Genomic DNA, 17,154 nt, shown 5'->3' on the forward strand with positions numbered 1-17,154 from the left:
TTGTAATTCCTTTGATTAATCAAGGTTTTTCATGATGATTAAGGAATTTACAAGGAATGTTGAGCTCAAGTAACTCCACATTGAACGGAGACTATATTATAATGTATTCACACATAGCCACATTCCAGTTTAGCTACATAGTGATTTTTACCATTAAGGACATTTTTCTCATTTGCTTTCACTATCACAAACCCTGCTCATAAGTGTAGATAACTGGTTTTGAAAATTTCACAATAAAAACTGTAAAGTAGTTCTGTACTTTGTAATCCGGAAAGGCACCCACAATGAAGAAGAGATTTGCTTTTAATAAAAACATTTTATACATCCCCCTGCAAGTTCTCATGTGGCAAACACTACAAGTATATACCTAACTGTACATCAGCAGGACTGTAAACACCCTGGGCTAGGTGACAGTACTTTACACTTCTAAATGAGAATAATTTTTGCCCATAACATAATTATATTAAAGGCATCTCTTTTAATCAATGGCTAAATAATCACTACCATTTTCTGCACATCCCAGAAGTGTGGAACATCCTCTGGATTTGAGTTCCAATGTGTAACAAATTTTTCTAGGCTTACGGAATCAAAAACCTATTCCAAACAGATTTTAAGAGGCTAAGCCTTGCCAAATATGAAGTTATTCTTGGAACCAAAGTCTCAAATAAAAAACTAACATGCCCTTTATACCTTTACTGGCAGAGCAAAATTTGACACAAAAATCAAACTACTGTCAAGTGAAAACCACTCCCATGTAAACTTGGTTGAATATCTAGATATATCATTCTCCTTGAAATTACTGGAGAGGGATTTTTACACATTATCTTGTTTATAAGAACACACAATATTTTAGACTCATGCTTGGCATAACACGACATGCTGCAGAAACAAAATGCAACGTTTTCATAGAATGCAACTTATTTTCCAAGTTTAAAAGTTAATTAAAAAATGCACATTTAAAAATCGAGCTCCATAAATTTATAGCTTTCTGTGACCGAAAAGAAAACAAACCCAAAAACCAAAAAAATAGGAGTCGAAAGTTTGGGCAAATAGATAACACAGTAAAAGTAGTTTGAAAATTGAAATATCCTTTCTCTGTCCTTTCCTTGTCCATTCTTTTCTATTTTCAAAGACGGCTATTTGGTTTCTCAATCCGGTTCACATTTTTCATAAAATATAACTATGAGAATAGTAAAATATGGTATAATCATTGGACCATTTTGGAAACAATTAAATGATACACAAATGCAAATTCAAATCACAATTCTTTTTGCCCTCCAAGTTAGAGGATATTGGTCCTGAAGTAAGTTCAGAAAACAAATAGGCACAAAAAAGCTCATGGAAAACATGTTCCTCAGAACTTTAACATTTAAATTGCAGTGTGTACAGTTTTTACTACATAATTTTAAGCATCCTCGAATCCTGTACATTATAAATAATGAGTCTTATTTACTTTAGCTCATTCTTAGAATATATTAAATAAGGGCTAATTACAAATCTAATATTTGTTTTGGCATTGCTTTAAAGTTTCAAAATACAATATATTGGGTCCTAATGCTTTATTTTTCAACTTATGAGAATTATGCATATGTTTCAAATGAGGACTTTTCATTTTCTTCTTGTGTCTTTAAAAGTTAACTTAGGACACTTATCTCAGAATTTTCCCCAGAGCAGTATAAACTGGATAACTGCTAATATAGAAGTTAAGATTATCGGATAATTTTTATCAAGTTTAAGTTTTGGTTCCATGCATTTTTTTTAACCTTTGATACCTGCCTCACTTTTCTAACAGGAAGTAGTAGTAACTGACAAATGAATAAAGGAGTAGCTAATGATACTAACAGAAAAACTTAGTCATATGTACTGATTATGATTTTATATTGCATTCTTTCATATAAGATGGTTACATTTATTGATAATTAACAACGTCCTAGTTAGCATGGTGGAACCGAAAAAGTGAAAATGTCATGATGTTCTACTACAGTCGTCATGAATGCATTCCAGGTACTCCACCACCTGAAAAAGTCTGAGAATCACAGACTCAGCATCCATTATGGCTGTGTCTAGTAACGCAAATAAAATCCTAAACCATTAACAGATCATCTCCATTTTTCCTGGCCCGTCAACATGGTGGTATAGGGGGTAGGAGATTAAAACGCTAGTCCCGGCTTTTGCATTTCCAACTCCAGGGCACATAAAGAGATAAGATTTATTCCCTATGACTATTCCATACAGATTCTTTCTCGTTATGTTCCATAAATATTAAACTTACCTATAACAATTAATTCCCCTTTTGATTGCTGGCTGTAGAGGTACATTTATATTGAGTTTGAATGCACAGTTGCTGAAAGATTTGCTAACTTTCTTGGCCCATTTTAAACCTCAGAACCAATGGCCTTTCCACCTTGTACTTACTTTCTATATCGTGTAAACAATAACCAAATAACAATAACACTAACATTACTAAATTTATTTTCTTTTCAACATCTCATTTAACTTTTATTGATATTATAGCCCAGTTGGATTTCAAGGATAATAGTGGAAATAGCACTGAACCAGGGAATCAGGAGAACTTCATTTGATCCCTGGATCTGTCCCTAAATAAACGGCATAATTAGGGCAATTCTGAGTGTAGATTTTCTCAAAAGCAAACTAGAAAAATAATATGTACCTCAAAATACTGCCCCAAGGATTAAAATGAAATGATGTAAATGAGGATTGGGAATTATAAAGTCTTATTCCAATGTATGTTCTTACCACTGTGATTTTGAGAACCCCTGTATTCTGTTACAGCACTGCTATTTTAAAAAGGTGGTGGACTCCTCCTTTGAGCACAAAAACAAGCCGAGTATTTCTGGACAGAAGTTGCAATAGATAATGCTTCAAAGTAAAGTAACAGGCTGAGACAACGTTGTTTGGATATTCGTTTTCTGTATTGGCAATCCTCTTTTTAAAATGAAAGAGCTTATTAACAGATATGTAAGATTCTCATAAAACCGATTAATGGGCCCACATTAAGGTGTTCAAAATCTAAAATAAAAAAAAATGGCATTTCATACATGTATAGCCATGCTTCTTTCTCTCAACCATTGCCATTAAAAGAATTTTTTTCATATTGAAATTATTTATCAAACTGTCTGCTATTTTAACAGAGGTTTAGTTGACCACTGACAATGATGGACATGAATTCTAGCTATTAAACCTAATAACCATAGATGGGCTGAAATATTACTCAGACTTCTAATTCTCTGCACTTGGTTTCAACGCAAATGCTGCTCTTCAGTTGTTCCCTTCTCAAGATATCGCCCATGTTTGTTAAGAACTTCAGACACATCACATACACACAGCAAATCTGGTATTCATCATGAATTCACCTACAAAATCCTGTTTTACAGGTGAACTAGGCTTTTACTAGGAATTAGTAGAAGCCATATGACTAATCTTACATAATGCATTTTATTTTCCTCTGTCAGAACATATATTTCCTTGATGCTAAAATCTCATAGAACATTTCTTGCTGCCTTTTTTCCTCTGAGCTTAGCTTAACACAACGCATGCACTATAACAGAGTGTCTCTGAGCCTTTACCTGAAAATTAACTTTTAAAATATGTCAAAACAAATTAAGATGTCTCATCTTCATTTTTGATTGTTTTTAGCACTGAGTCTTCTCCCAAAATTTTACATAGTTCATTGAGTCTTTGCTGCATTTTGGGAATCCCAGCTAGCTGAGATTCCAGCTTTTGTTTTTCTTCACTCAGTGTTAAACGGATAGCAGTATCCAATTGTTCAAAGCGCCAACCTCCTTCACCATCAAACTGTAATAAATGAGTGTGGTATTTCCTGCATAATCAAAATGAAATAATATTATTAGCAATAATTGTGAAAAGCCATTTTAGTTATAGTTTTATCATTCTAATTGATATCCAAAGGCAATTTTTAAGTAAGGTGCCTATTTTATATTCAATTTTCAAAAATCCCCAAGAGGGTCACTATTGTGATTTTTTTACTCCCAAAGTCATTAATCTCTAGGAAATTCTACTGCTTATATTAAATTTATTTCATATGCTGAATATATATGATTTGCAAAGGAAGACATGCTGTTGCATCCATTTAATTTATCTTCATAACCCAGTATGGCTTTGAGTAAATATCAAAGCATACTTAGAATGAGAATAACGGAAGAAAGTTGAGAGAAGAAACTAAAAATTTAAAAGGTTATACAGAAAAACTAAGAAAAATAAAGGAAATACAACACCAATTCATTAATATACCATCCTTTGAGAATGAATTATTCTACATAAGTACAAATTTATTGATAATTAAAGTTTTAAAATGTTTTTTAAAAATGAACTCTTTGACAGAAATCTTTTAGAGATACTTCCTGCATTCATATAATTTAATCTCCTTTCTCATGGCTCAGGTTCATAATTAGCAACTTCAGCGAGGTAGAGAGATGATTTTATTGATGAGATGGGAGACTATCCATCTTCTTCTACAGGAAGGCTCAGGTTATCAGTCTCTGGGATTCATGGGGGATGTGTGGAGAGAGTAGAGCTCTCAGAGCTGACCTCGCATGGCTGAGCCACTGCGTTTGGTCACCATGCTGAAGTGGCCCATGTTCTTACGTGTCCCCAGTTTTTCTGTCTTTCCCTTATAGTGTTTCTCACTTCTTGTTTTCTTTTAAGCTCTCACCTGTCATTATTTACTATGATCAGGGGGCTTATTTCAAGTAGCTGTTACTGCCTATTTTTTTTAAAGTGAGATATGATTCACATACCATAAATTCATCCTTTTAAAGTGTAAAATTCAGTCATTTTTAGTATATTCACAAGCTAATGCAACCACCACCACTATCCAATTCCAGAATATTTTCTTCACCCCCAAAAGAAACCCTATCCCCATTATCAGTCCCTCCCTGTTTCCCTTCTGCTCAGCTCCTGCCAAGCACCAATCTCCTTTATATCTCTAAGGATTTGTCTATTCTGGATGTTTCATATACTTGGAATCACACAATACGTGGGTTTTGTGACTGAATTCTTTCACTTAAAATGATTTCAAAGTTCATCTAGTTGCAGCATGTATTATCACCTCTTTTGTTTTTATGGCTGAATAATACTCCATTGTATGGTATTGTATACTTTATTTATTCATCAATTGAGGACGTTTGGGTTTCATCTCATTTTGATTGAATGGTTTTAGCATGCTGTAAAATGGGAACACTAAGCTAGGTTAAAGTATGTCTAAACGAGTAAAATCAATCACAAGCTGAAGGTTGAAGTCGATGTGCTTGATAACATATGACACAGATTAATCATCTTCTCCGTAGACTTTTGAGTATCTACTATGTTTAGGTTCTGCAGTTTTCCAAAAATGTGATCTCCCAACAGGTGGGACCTTGTGAAAATTAAATTGAAAACAATGCATTCCTGTGTCAAGGGAAAAAATAAAAATGTGAAAATACTGCTATTAAAATCGGAGAGTTAAAACAAAGGTAATGGAAAAACAAAAGAAAGGTAGTTATATGAGAAAGAGAAATAATGGTTAAAAAAAATCATTTTGTTTACTTCATTCTCAACTTTTCTTGGGCTTCCCTAGTCTTGGATATACAACCAGGAGCTATTCTAGAATGCGGTAGTTCAGATCTTGGGCAACTTCCATCTTCAATGTACAATGAAGGTTTGGCTCATCACTCCGGTCCTACAACATTATTTGATTTCCACATGGGAGGAAGACACTGTATAGGTGTTTCACGACCTGAGATTCAAAGGTGTGTTCCATATTATGGGCTAAAACAATATTTCAGGGTCTACTTTAGTCAGAGGAATTCAAAAGAAACTACCATATTAACTGAGGTTCACTGGAAATAATCTGTAGACTTCCTGTGCAAATAAGATAAAGCATTGGAAAGAGGTAATTATAGAGCTGTAATTCTATCCAGGAATCAAATAATGTAATAAGCTTCTATAATTTTTGACCTATTCAGATACTGCTATTGATTTTAATCTTTACAACCAACAGTTACCCATTTGTCGTTATGGGGAAAAATATAATACATCTTTTCCCTCCTCTGAAATCTTTTCAGGGAAATTAAGAATTTCATCTTGGGAAAAAGAATAATCAGAAATGATAGGTTTCCACAGTGTAAAAATTTTAAACTAATTCATAAATCAGAACTAACAATTTTTAGTTTTATGGGGAAATGTACTGTGGGTAGCTGCAATTAAAAACATATTTTTCTTGTTAAAAGGTACAAAATTACAGATTTTGCTATTTCCTCAAAAAATCACTTGTCCATGACACACATATTAGAATAGCCAAAATCCAGAACACTGACAACACCACATGCTGGTAAGGCTGTGGAGCAACTGGGACTTTAGTTCCTTGCTAGTGGGAATGCAAAATGGCACAGCCACTTTGACAGACAGTTTTGCAGTTTATTATGAAACAAAATATACTCTTACCATACAATCCAGCAATTGCACTCCTTGATATTTACCTAAAGGAGTTGAGAAATCTCATATCCTCACAAAAACCTGCACATCAATGTTTATAGCAGCTTTATTCATAATTGCTAAAACTTGGAAGCAACCAAGATGTCCTCCACTAGGTGAATGGATAAATAAACTGTGTACACCCAACAATGGAATATTATTCAGTGTAAAAAGGAATGAGCTATCACGCCATAAAAAGACACAGAGGAAACTTAAATGAAAATTACTAAGTGAAAAAAGCCAATTGGAAAAAAGCTACATACTGTATGATTTCAGCTATATGACATTCTGGAAAAGGCTGCACTATAGAGACATTAAAGATGAGTGGTTTCTAGGGTTTGGGGGAAGGGAGGGATGAATAGGCAGAGCACAGAGGACTTTTAGAGCAGTGAAAATACTCTGTATAGTACTAGAATGGTAGAAACATGTAATTATAAATTTGCCCAAACCTGTAGAATGTACAACACTAGGTGAACCCTAACGTAAACTATGGACTTTGGGTGATTATGATGTGTCAATATAGGTTCATCAATTGTAACAAGTGTACCATTCTGGTGGAGGATATTGATAATGGGGGAGGCTATGCATGTGTGGGGACAGAGATATGGGATATTTCCGTACCTTCCTATCAATTTTGCTATGAACCTAAAACTGCTCTAAAAAAATAAAGTCTGGAAAACAACAACGATAACAAAAAACTATTCGTTCCTTCAATTGAGAAAAAAATGACTGAATATGCTTCCAATGCCTCTTTAGGCTACTTGAATAAGGAACTGAATGACAGGGTAGCATAATAAATCCACTGGTAGAGGTGAGAAAAACAGTAGGACTAAGAGAGAACTCCATGTTATCCGAACATGTGATCTATTAGGAAACATGTCTAGAAATGACAAGTCCATACCAGAAAGGGCTCAAGAGATCTTCTGGCCTGCTTTTATGTCATCCCTGATTCAGAGGATTTACGGGGAAATGTCTTAATTGTCTACAGATCCAGGTCCTGTTGTTTCTCTCTAGGGAAGAGTCAGAGGAATCACTCATCGACTTGGACTCTAACTCATCCTGGACTAGATCCAGATTGCCTCTGGAGAGATTAGCAAAACAGGGTCCTATAACTCCAGATGCCAATTAATTCCTAACAATGGAGAGACAAATGACAAAGTTCCAGAGAAAGGGTCACTTCATGAAATGCTTTATTTTCAGGTCAACTCTCTGAAGAAAACAAAAATTATGAAAAATCTGAATGCTTAAATAAAGCATGAAAATAGATTATTATCTTCTCAATAGAAGTAGGATTCAGAGTCAAAGAAATTTGCATAAAAGCCTGAGCTGAACTGAATACTCAGTTTATTCACAATTTTAAAGTAAACATTCTTTATAAGGTGAAAGGTCTAGAAGGGCTTCAAGGATTAACTCTAACAAAGCTTGCTACTTAGCCTAGGTTTGAAGTTATGTACATGATGACAGCCTTGGCATAGAACGTGATCAGTCAGATGCTACAGAATGCTTCAGCCAGAGAGAAGAGGAGTCTTGCCTGTCTTTTGGGACATAGGAGGTCAAAGCATGTAGAGTTCACTGTAGTTACTAATATGTCAAAAGAAAAGATTTTGATTGATGAAACAGAAATGCAAAAGTAGACAGTGGAATGTAGTGTGAACGAAAAAGTGTTTTCACAGTTTATGCATGAGATACATTTTGAGTTCCTTGTAAAAATAGAGCTGTTTACTATAGTATAGAGGGTGTGATCCTGGTGAGTTACCTTTCTTATTTTTCTAGTTCAAGGTTTCTTCATCTGTAAGATGAGGATAATTGGACTACCTATACTCTACAGGATTGTTATGAGGCTTAAATAAAATAAGCCTGGAAGAGAATAGGTGCTGAATCTGCACTAGCAACTGTTATTATGATGACGAATCAAGGAAAAAGAGGAATGGTAAAAATTGGTGCCATCATTTTTTTAAAAAGGGGGAAATCCCATAAAATTTTATGAGATATTATTTACAAAACATTTTTGTTCATTTTTTCTTAACAAAACCCAAAAAAGTATTTCTTTCTGTGTTTTCTCCAACTTAATCATTAAGGGGAATATCAAGTTGTGGTATTTTTTTTTCCTGGATTTTGAAGAGAGGACTAAAAAGATGATGTAAAATTATATAAATACATTCTTTCCTAGTACATACTATGGAAATATGAATATTTTCAGCTAAAAAAAAATCACTGGATTTTACTGCTTCTTTTCAGAATTATTGGAATGTGCTGATGGTTTTCAAATAGCACATTAATGTTATGATGTTATCTTTGGAGTTTCTAAATCACTAGTGTGCAATTTAACAAAAATACAACTAGAGAATAAGTGAAATGGCTTATGCTCCATAGTGAAAGTTTAGCAAAGTTATTCTTTAAGAAATACAAAGAAAAACCATCTATCACAAATTAGCATTGGAAACACTTACCAAAGAGAAGGCCTGTGTGTTATAGACAGTAAGGAAATTCCGGCCCCTTTTGCAGCCTGAAATATCTTTCCTTCAACATCAATGCTGACAGCACTGGTACATTCATCCAGCAAGGCATACTTTGGTCTTGAAAAAAATAAACACAAATAAATGAATGATTTTCCTATTCAAATTATAAATCCTTATTTGGATGATATGAGTTGCAATGTTAACATCTTTAAAGGAGCAAAAGAATATATGACATTATTAAAGGTGACAAATGATAAAGCAAAAGAGCAGTCATCCCCCCTCTTTGGACCAGAATATCATACACCTTTTAAATTTTAAATAGATTTTCTGGTACCTGCTCACAATACAGTAGGCTTTATTGTTATGCAGATGAGTGAATCATGAAGATGAGGCACAGGAAAGATGAGGCAGGTCACTGAGTATATTTCCCTGCAGAAGGCAGGTTCATTCTTGGTGACAAGGTTGTGATTAATTACATGAAAAATACATCACAGTAGCTAATTATCAAACAGGCCACAGCCCTGTTAGCAAATATTTACTGTGAAGATAATTTCGTCAACAACGTGAGTACCTAATCACTACTAATGGAATTTCATTGCCACAAGACTCTACTAAAGTAAGCATGCCTAATCTGACAAATTTAGAGTAGGTATTTAACCTGCTAACATTGAGACCATGCTTCACAAACACATTCTTTTTTTTAAGATTTTATTTTTTCCTTTTTCTCCCCAAAGCCCCCCCGGTACATAGTTGTGTATTCTTCGTTGTGGGTTCTTCTAGTTGTGGCATGTGGGACGCTGCCTCAGCGTGGTCTGATGAGCAGTGCCATGTCCGCGCCCAGGATTCGAACCAACGAAACACTGGGCTGCCTGCAGCGGAGCGCGCAAACTTAACCACTCGGCCACGGGGCCAGCCCCCACAAACACATTCTTATCGAAAAAAATCAGTAAATATTTTTCTGATTGCACTCAATCATTTTTTTTTCTAGCTCAATTTTTACTTTGGAAATGACTGTCTAGTACTCTCAGGATACCTATCACTTGCCACCATTTCCTTCTGTTTATTCTCTTCCTTTCATCTCACCTGACTGCCTTTCTTTTTTCTTTCCCTGTCTTCCTTCAATCTGTCTGGACTTCAGGTATCTATTTGGTACTCAGCAACATGACTTAGCTTTGTTATTGGGACCAAAGGTTTGCTCATGCACTGTCATTTATTACTTATTTCAGCGTTGAGAATCAGTATCAAGTGTTTACCAAGACAATTTCCTTCATGAAGATATTCTGAGTTCTTTTTAAATAAATGACAATGAAAAGATAAAAATTGAAACCAGTGGGGCTGGCCCCGTGGCCAAGTGGTTAAGTTCACGCGCTCCGCTGCAGGCAGCCCAGTGTTTCGTTGGTTCGAATCCTGGGCGCGGACATGGCACTGCTCATCAAACCACGCTGAGGCAGCATCCCACATGCCACAACTAGAAGGACCCACAACGAAGAATATACAACTATGTACCGGGGGACTTTGGGGAGAAAAAGGAAAAAAAATAAAATCTTTAAAAAAAAAAATTGAAACCAGTAGTAATTTCTCGTTCAGCACAAATAATTATTTAGCACTGTAAATTGTCTTTCCATAATTGATTTGCTTATTTTTAATGTATTATTATTTTTTTATTATTTTGCTTTTTCTCCCCAAATCTGACCAGTACATAATTGTATATTTTAGTTGTAGGTCCTTCTAGTTCTGGCATGTGGGACACCGCCTCAGCATGGCCTGATGCACGCTGCCATGTGTATGCCTAGGATCGAAACTTCGAAACCCTGGGCTGCCAAAGCAGAGCACCCCAACTTAACCACTTGGCCTGGGGGCTGGTCCCTGATTTGCTTATTAATAGGATCCTGTTACTTATTCTAGAGGAGAAGTCAAAGCTAATAGATACAGGAGTCAAAGGAATCTTTAACACCCATTTGACTTTAACAGCTGCTCTCCATGCAAAGAACTGAAAGATCACTGCAGGTTCCTCATGACATCAACAGAAGTGGTTTTGCTGGCTGGTTTAAGTATTAAGCATTACTTCTTTGTCTCAGAGTTGATTACTGTTTTGTGGATGATTTTCTTTTCAGTGGAAAAAAGGGAAAAGAAAAGGAAGTATAAAAGAGAGAGGTTTGGGGTAAATTTTCTTTTTTGTGAAATCTTTTCCCAGTAATTACATTACTTAATGTGTCTTATTTTTCAGAATGCCTTGAGCTAAATAAAGAGATGCCATTTTAGAATTAGAAGTAAAGTATATATCTTACACTCTGTTGTCATAGCAACCCTTAGTCTAGCAGATGTAAGATAGATCACACACTTTTGTTTCTTTGGCAGGACTGGTGCCTGTATGTGTGTGTATACGTGTCTATGTGTATTCAAATATATTAAGCAATAGCTGGAATCTGGAACTGATATAACTAAGCAAAACATTAGATAATATTGTTTCTCAGATTTCCCTTTTTCTCTTGGTGTATTATTAGAAGCATGAGCCTTATGAAGGATCTAATCTATCCCCCTTAAGATAGGACTTTCCTGATCATTCTCAAAACATTAAAATTAAGATCCTCTCAAAAAGAGTATACTATTGTGATATTTAATACTCCCTGCAGAAGTCCTCTGTTTTGGCCAGCTCAAGTCTTTCTCATTATAGTTCAAATCTTGGTTTGTTTGGTTTTTTTTCTGCTTTTTCTCCCCAAAGCCCCCGGGGCACATAGTTTTATATTCTAGTTGTGGGTCCCTCTAGTTGTGGCATGTGGGACGCCACCTCAGCATGGGTTGATGAGCAGTGCCATGTCCGCGCCCAGGATCCAAACCAGCGAAACCCTGGGCCCTGAAGTGGAGTGCAGGAACTTAACCACTTGGCCGCGGGGCCGGCCCCTCAAATCTTGAGGCAGGCATGAGGATGAGGGGAGGCAGATTCTCATTGTTATAATTTTCCTACACTGAGTTTAATATTTCTATTTCATTTTATTTTTTCTCAGTAGATTCTGCTTTTCAACAACGTGCTCATCTTCACTGATCTTCCTATGATTCATTAAATTTTCTTTCCACGGATATACTTGTAACTTGATCTTTATTCAGTCTCACACTATATCCAAACGTGTATACTTTAGATACATAAGTATCAACTATTTATTTCAAGTTACAGGTACTTGAAATCTCTTAGGATTGGCATCTTTTACTAATGTCTCTTGTTCTTTATTACAGAGTTTATTTTATTAACACACTGAGAACAGTGAGAATTTACAGTCACATTTTACATTCCGCTGTATTACATTTCACCAACTATGCTGGTGATCATCTTACTGAATGTTTACGGACGAGGCTCAAACAGATTCAGGGTGATAGTGGGTAACAGCTGGCCATAAATGTCAAACTGTAAAGTTTGCTCTTGAATCTCACCACGTCATCTGAGGAAGAGGCATTCCAAAACACAATTCACTACAAATTCTGAGTTAGCAAGTTTTGGTTCATATGTTTTTAGCTTGCCATATTCTTGTACTAACTACGTACATTATTACAAATATCATGTTATTAACACAATAATTTTTCTCATTAAAAAATTCCAGCTAGACACAAAAATACATATTGTATGATTTAATTTATGTGAAGTTGTAGAACAGGCAGAAATAATCTATGATGATAAAAATCAGGACAGATATTGTCCAAGGGGAGTTTGACTGGAAAGGGGCATGAGGGACTTTCTAGGGTGACAGAAACACTCTCTGTCTTAACAGAGGTGTTGGTTATATAATGTATATACATTTATCAAAAGTCATTGAATTATACACTTAAGGTCTGTGCATTTGGCACATAAATTTTACAATAATAATATTGTTAATAAACCTTGGCTAGTTATTACATAATAATATACATAATAGCATACAAAGTTAAAAGAGGGATATAAATTACAATATACTTTATGAAATAATTACATTAAAAAAATCAAGATAGTCAACTTTTGTGTACCAAGACTGAGAAGAAACTATCCCAAAATTTTAAGCATTATAAGTAATAAGAGATTTTTTTCGTTTGTACGTATCTAAATTTTCTACTTCTATGAAATGAACATATTTTAATAAGTTGTTTAAATGATACCTTCTTTTTTCAATGATAAATATTATATGTTAAACTCTTATCAAAAAGGCCGAACCTAAATATAATCAAGATTTTATCTCTAATTTCCAGTTTACAGGAAAAATAGGAGATTGAGGACAGTAGTAAAGGACCCCATGAGGAAGCAATCAGATAAATCTAGAATGGGCAACATTGTCATAGAGCCAGTTTCTTTAACAAGTCAGTGGCATAAACGATGCGGGGAGAAGAGCAAGAGGAAAGAGTAGATTCTTTAGACTGAAAAATAATTAAGAGATATAACACCAAAATTCAATGAGCAAAACTTGTTTAGATCTTGGTTTGAACAAATCAAGTATAAAAATATATTTTTGAGACAATCAGGGAAACTTTGAATATGAACCAGGTATTAGATGACTTCACATAATTATTATTAATTTTATTAGGTATGATTACGGTATGTTATTATGTAAGAAAATATCCTACTATTTCAGAGATTGGTGCCAAAGTTTTTAAGGAAAAAACTCCATGATGTTTGGGATTTGCTTTAAAGTGCTTCAAAAATGAAAAAAAAAAAAAAGAACAGAGAAATCAAGCATAGTCAAATGTTAGATTTGTTGAATCAGTGTGATGGGAATATGGGATTCACCTTACAATTTTCTCTTCGATGAAGTTTTGATGTTTTTTTCCATAAAAAGTTTTAGAAAAAACTTGATAGGGGCCATCCTGGTGGCACAGAGGTTAAGTTCTCATGTTCCGCTTCTCGGCGGCCTGGGGTTCACCAGTTCAGATCCTGGGTGTGAACCTGCACACCGCTTGGCAAGCCATGCTGTGGCAGGTGTCCCATATATAAAGTAGAGCAAGATGGGCACGGATGTTAGCTCAGGGCCAGTCTTCCTCAGCAAAAAGAGGAGGATTGGCAGCAGATGTTAGCTCAGGGCTAATCTTCCTCAAAACAAAAATAAATAAAATAAAATAAATTAATTAATTAAAAATTGATAGCCAGGGGCCTGCCCCATAGTCAAGTGGTTAAGTTTGCATGCTCCACTTCAGTGGCCCAGGGTTTCACCAGTTTGGATCCTGGACACAGACATGGCACCGCTCATCAGGCCATGGTGAGGCAGCGTCCCACATAGCACAACCAGAAGGACCCACAATTAGAATACACAACTCTTACTGGGGGGGTTGGGGAGAAGAAGAGTATGAAAAAAAGAAGATAAGCAACAAATGTTAGCTCAGGGGCCAATCTGTAAAAAAAAAAAATTAATAGCCAACTCCTTGCTAAGTGTGGGCCAACTAGTTGCTAAGTGTCCAATGAGGCTTATTTGATATATACTTTTTGCTCTTTTTATCAACTTTTCAATATTCTCTGTGAAAGTATTGCTGCTTCCACTGAAACTCCTTCAAGAGTATTGTACCTGCCCCAGCTTATGGCCCATTCAGGCATTCATGCATGTGACTCTTGGTCCTTTTTGCCCAAGATGTAAGTATTAAAAGTAACATATTTCCTGATAACCTCCTGCCCTGCTTACAACTCAGATTCTCATCACCAGAGGTCCAAGACAAAGAAAAGAGATTTCTTTTTCAGAGAAGAATAGGACAAATAAAAGGAACGAATCAGAATAGCTTTAATATTTGTTTACAGTGTCTTATGCTTGGTATTCTTGAACTCAAAAGGTTATGAAGCTGATTGCAAAGAGAAAAGTTTTATCAAGAGAAATTATTTCTTACATCTCTATTTTTCTGAGTCCATTAAGACCTATGCTGGCTTTTTCCATTGGATAGGCTTCTGATTTTCAAGGAGGAGAGCACTACTAAGCTTAATAGGTACTGAGTAGTTGAAAAGTGAATTTAGTTTGAATTTAATAATTTAATTCAGAAGTATTACTGAATGCCTACCTACTGTATTCATAACAGAATAATAGTGGTTATGTATTCACATTTTAAAATTAGTAGTAATCCGACTTTCAAACTTAGGATACACAAAATTTAATTTTGTCATCTAACATTACTCAACATAAAAGAAATGAAAAAAATACTTGGAGATATCTGTCATGTGAAAAAAACAACTTAAGAAATTTAACAACTGTAAATTCTAAGCGTTAGTTTTTCAGTAAGATATCTTTAAACTAATGATGAAGTTTTTGGTTACAACGATGGAATAGCAGTTACCTGAGTATAGCATACTTTTATTGTTAGTGCCGTTGAGTGCATTCCAGTTCTTAGTGACCCTGTGTACAGTAGAGGGGGATCCTGCCTAGTCTTTTTCCTTTATCTTCTCTCCTTTCAGTGTTATATCAGACAATGCTCCACTGCTATTTGTAGGGTTTTCATGGCTAGTGTTAACAGAAGTGGGTAGCCAGGTCCTTCTTCCTAGTCTGTCTAGTCTGGAAGCTCTGCTAAAACCTGTCCACCATGGGTGAGTGACCCTGCTGGTATTTGAAATACCGGTGGCATAGCTTTCAGCATCAGAGCGACACACCACTGCCACAGTATGGCAACCAACAGATGGGTGGTGTGGTTCCTTGACAGAGAACCCGGGTTGCAGCAGTGAGAGCACCAAATCTTAATCACTAGACCACGAGGGCTGGCTATACCATACTTACCTGTGGTAAAACATGCGAGCCATGCCCATTCTTTGTTTTTCCCCTCCTGACAGGACATCTTTCCAGTCCATAACAGCATCCCATCCTTAAAAAAACACACATACATATTTTATAATGCGTTTGTTTAATTGTTTTTGTTTTTGCCCCAGACAAGTGATTCCTGGCAAGTTTAATTTATTAACACAAAGAACCTGATATTTTACAAAATATATGCTTGGATAAACTACAAAGTCACATGTATAAGCATTTTATTTTAGCTTTGATATTTTTTAATGGTAATAATTCCTTATATTGACAAAACATCTTCTAAGAATTCTAAATACTGACACTTTTAAAATTTGTTTGTTTCTGAATATCTCCAAAGAGTTGGTATACTTATACTCACTTTGGAGGGTGGCAAGAGAAAAGATCAACAAGTGGGTCTGTCTCCACACTGCTACAGTTATCCATGCCATCTCTTACAACATCTTAACCACTGAATTTCTGTTGGATATTTATTCAAAAAGCAAGGCTTCTATTTTTTTTTCTGCTTTTTCTTCCCCAAATCCCCCCAGTACATAGTTGTATAATTTTTTTAGTTGTGGGTTGCTCTAGTTGTGGCATGCGGGACACCATCTCAATGTGGCCTGATGAGCGGTGCCATGTCCGCGCCCAGGATCAAACTAGTGAAACCCTGGGCCTCTGAAGTGGAGCGCGCGAACCTAACTGCTCAGCCATGGGACCGGCCCCTAGGGCTTCTATTGATATAGAAATGTACCCAGATTTTTATTTTATTTTATTTTTTGCTGAGGAAGATTTGCCCTGAGCTAACATCTGTGCCAAACCTCTTCTATTTTTTTGCATGTGGGATGCCTCCACCACGTGATTGGTGAGTGGAGTAGGGCCCTGCCTGGGATCTGAACCTGTGAATCCGGGCTGGTGAAGTGGAGCAAACAGAACTTTAATAACCCAGCCATGGCACCAGGCCCCCAGAATATTTTTTATATGAAAAACCAAGTTCCAGAATCTTGTATGTGCATATATATTGTGTGCAGCATATATATTAGATATATACACACATATATGCATATATAAACTATGATTGCATTTCTGTAAACACACACACACACATGCACCCCTCTGGGAATGAAATTATGAGACTTAAAAGTTAGAAGTTCCCCCTTTTTGCAACATTTGAAAAATTTTTGATTTATTATTTTTATGGCTTATCTTAATTTTGTAATAAGAAAAAAATGTCACTTAAAAACAAAACCATGGGGCCTATTAGAAAGATGGCCATATCAAATATTTTTCTGAAGTGGGAATATCATAAAACAGAGCAGACTAGGCAAAGCCTGATTTTCAGAGGAAAATTACTGCCAAAACTTGACACACGAACTTAGGATAACATTTCCAAATCCCAAGTATTAAAGGCTTAATTTTCCCATTTGGAAAAAAATCCAGGCTCTTTGCACTCTTTTTTCTTTCTCAGCTGAATTTTCACCTTTATTAAAATTTCT

At 35.6% G+C, this 17,154-nt stretch overlaps 1 protein-coding gene across 3 annotated transcripts in view; it reads right to left on the reverse strand.

Moving 5' to 3' along the window:
- Positions 1 to 2,456: 2,456 nt before the first annotated feature.
- ABCD2 (ATP binding cassette subfamily D member 2) overlaps positions 2,457 to 17,154 on the reverse strand; it is a 53,277-nt gene continuing 38,579 nt past the window's right edge. Inside the window, exons 8-10 of one of the 3 annotated variants that reach the window (XM_044775330.2) lie at positions 15,656 to 15,740; positions 8,943 to 9,068; positions 2,457 to 3,841 (exon numbers count right to left, since the gene is read on the reverse strand). In XM_044775330.2, the coding sequence (XP_044631265.2) occupies positions 3,622 to 3,841; positions 8,943 to 9,068; positions 15,656 to 15,740 (431 nt within the window). In that variant the 3' untranslated portion in view covers positions 2,457 to 3,621. Of the gene's footprint in view, positions 3,842 to 5,127; positions 5,428 to 8,942; positions 9,069 to 15,655; positions 15,741 to 17,154 lie in introns of those variants that run through there. The other 2 variants (XM_070494477.1, XM_070494475.1) reach the window with 2 other exon arrangements.

The sequence above is a fragment of the Equus asinus genome, chromosome 22, assembly GCF_041296235.1.
Source record: "Equus asinus isolate D_3611 breed Donkey chromosome 22, EquAss-T2T_v2, whole genome shotgun sequence".
Lineage (NCBI taxonomy): Eukaryota > Metazoa > Chordata > Mammalia > Perissodactyla > Equidae > Equus > Equus asinus.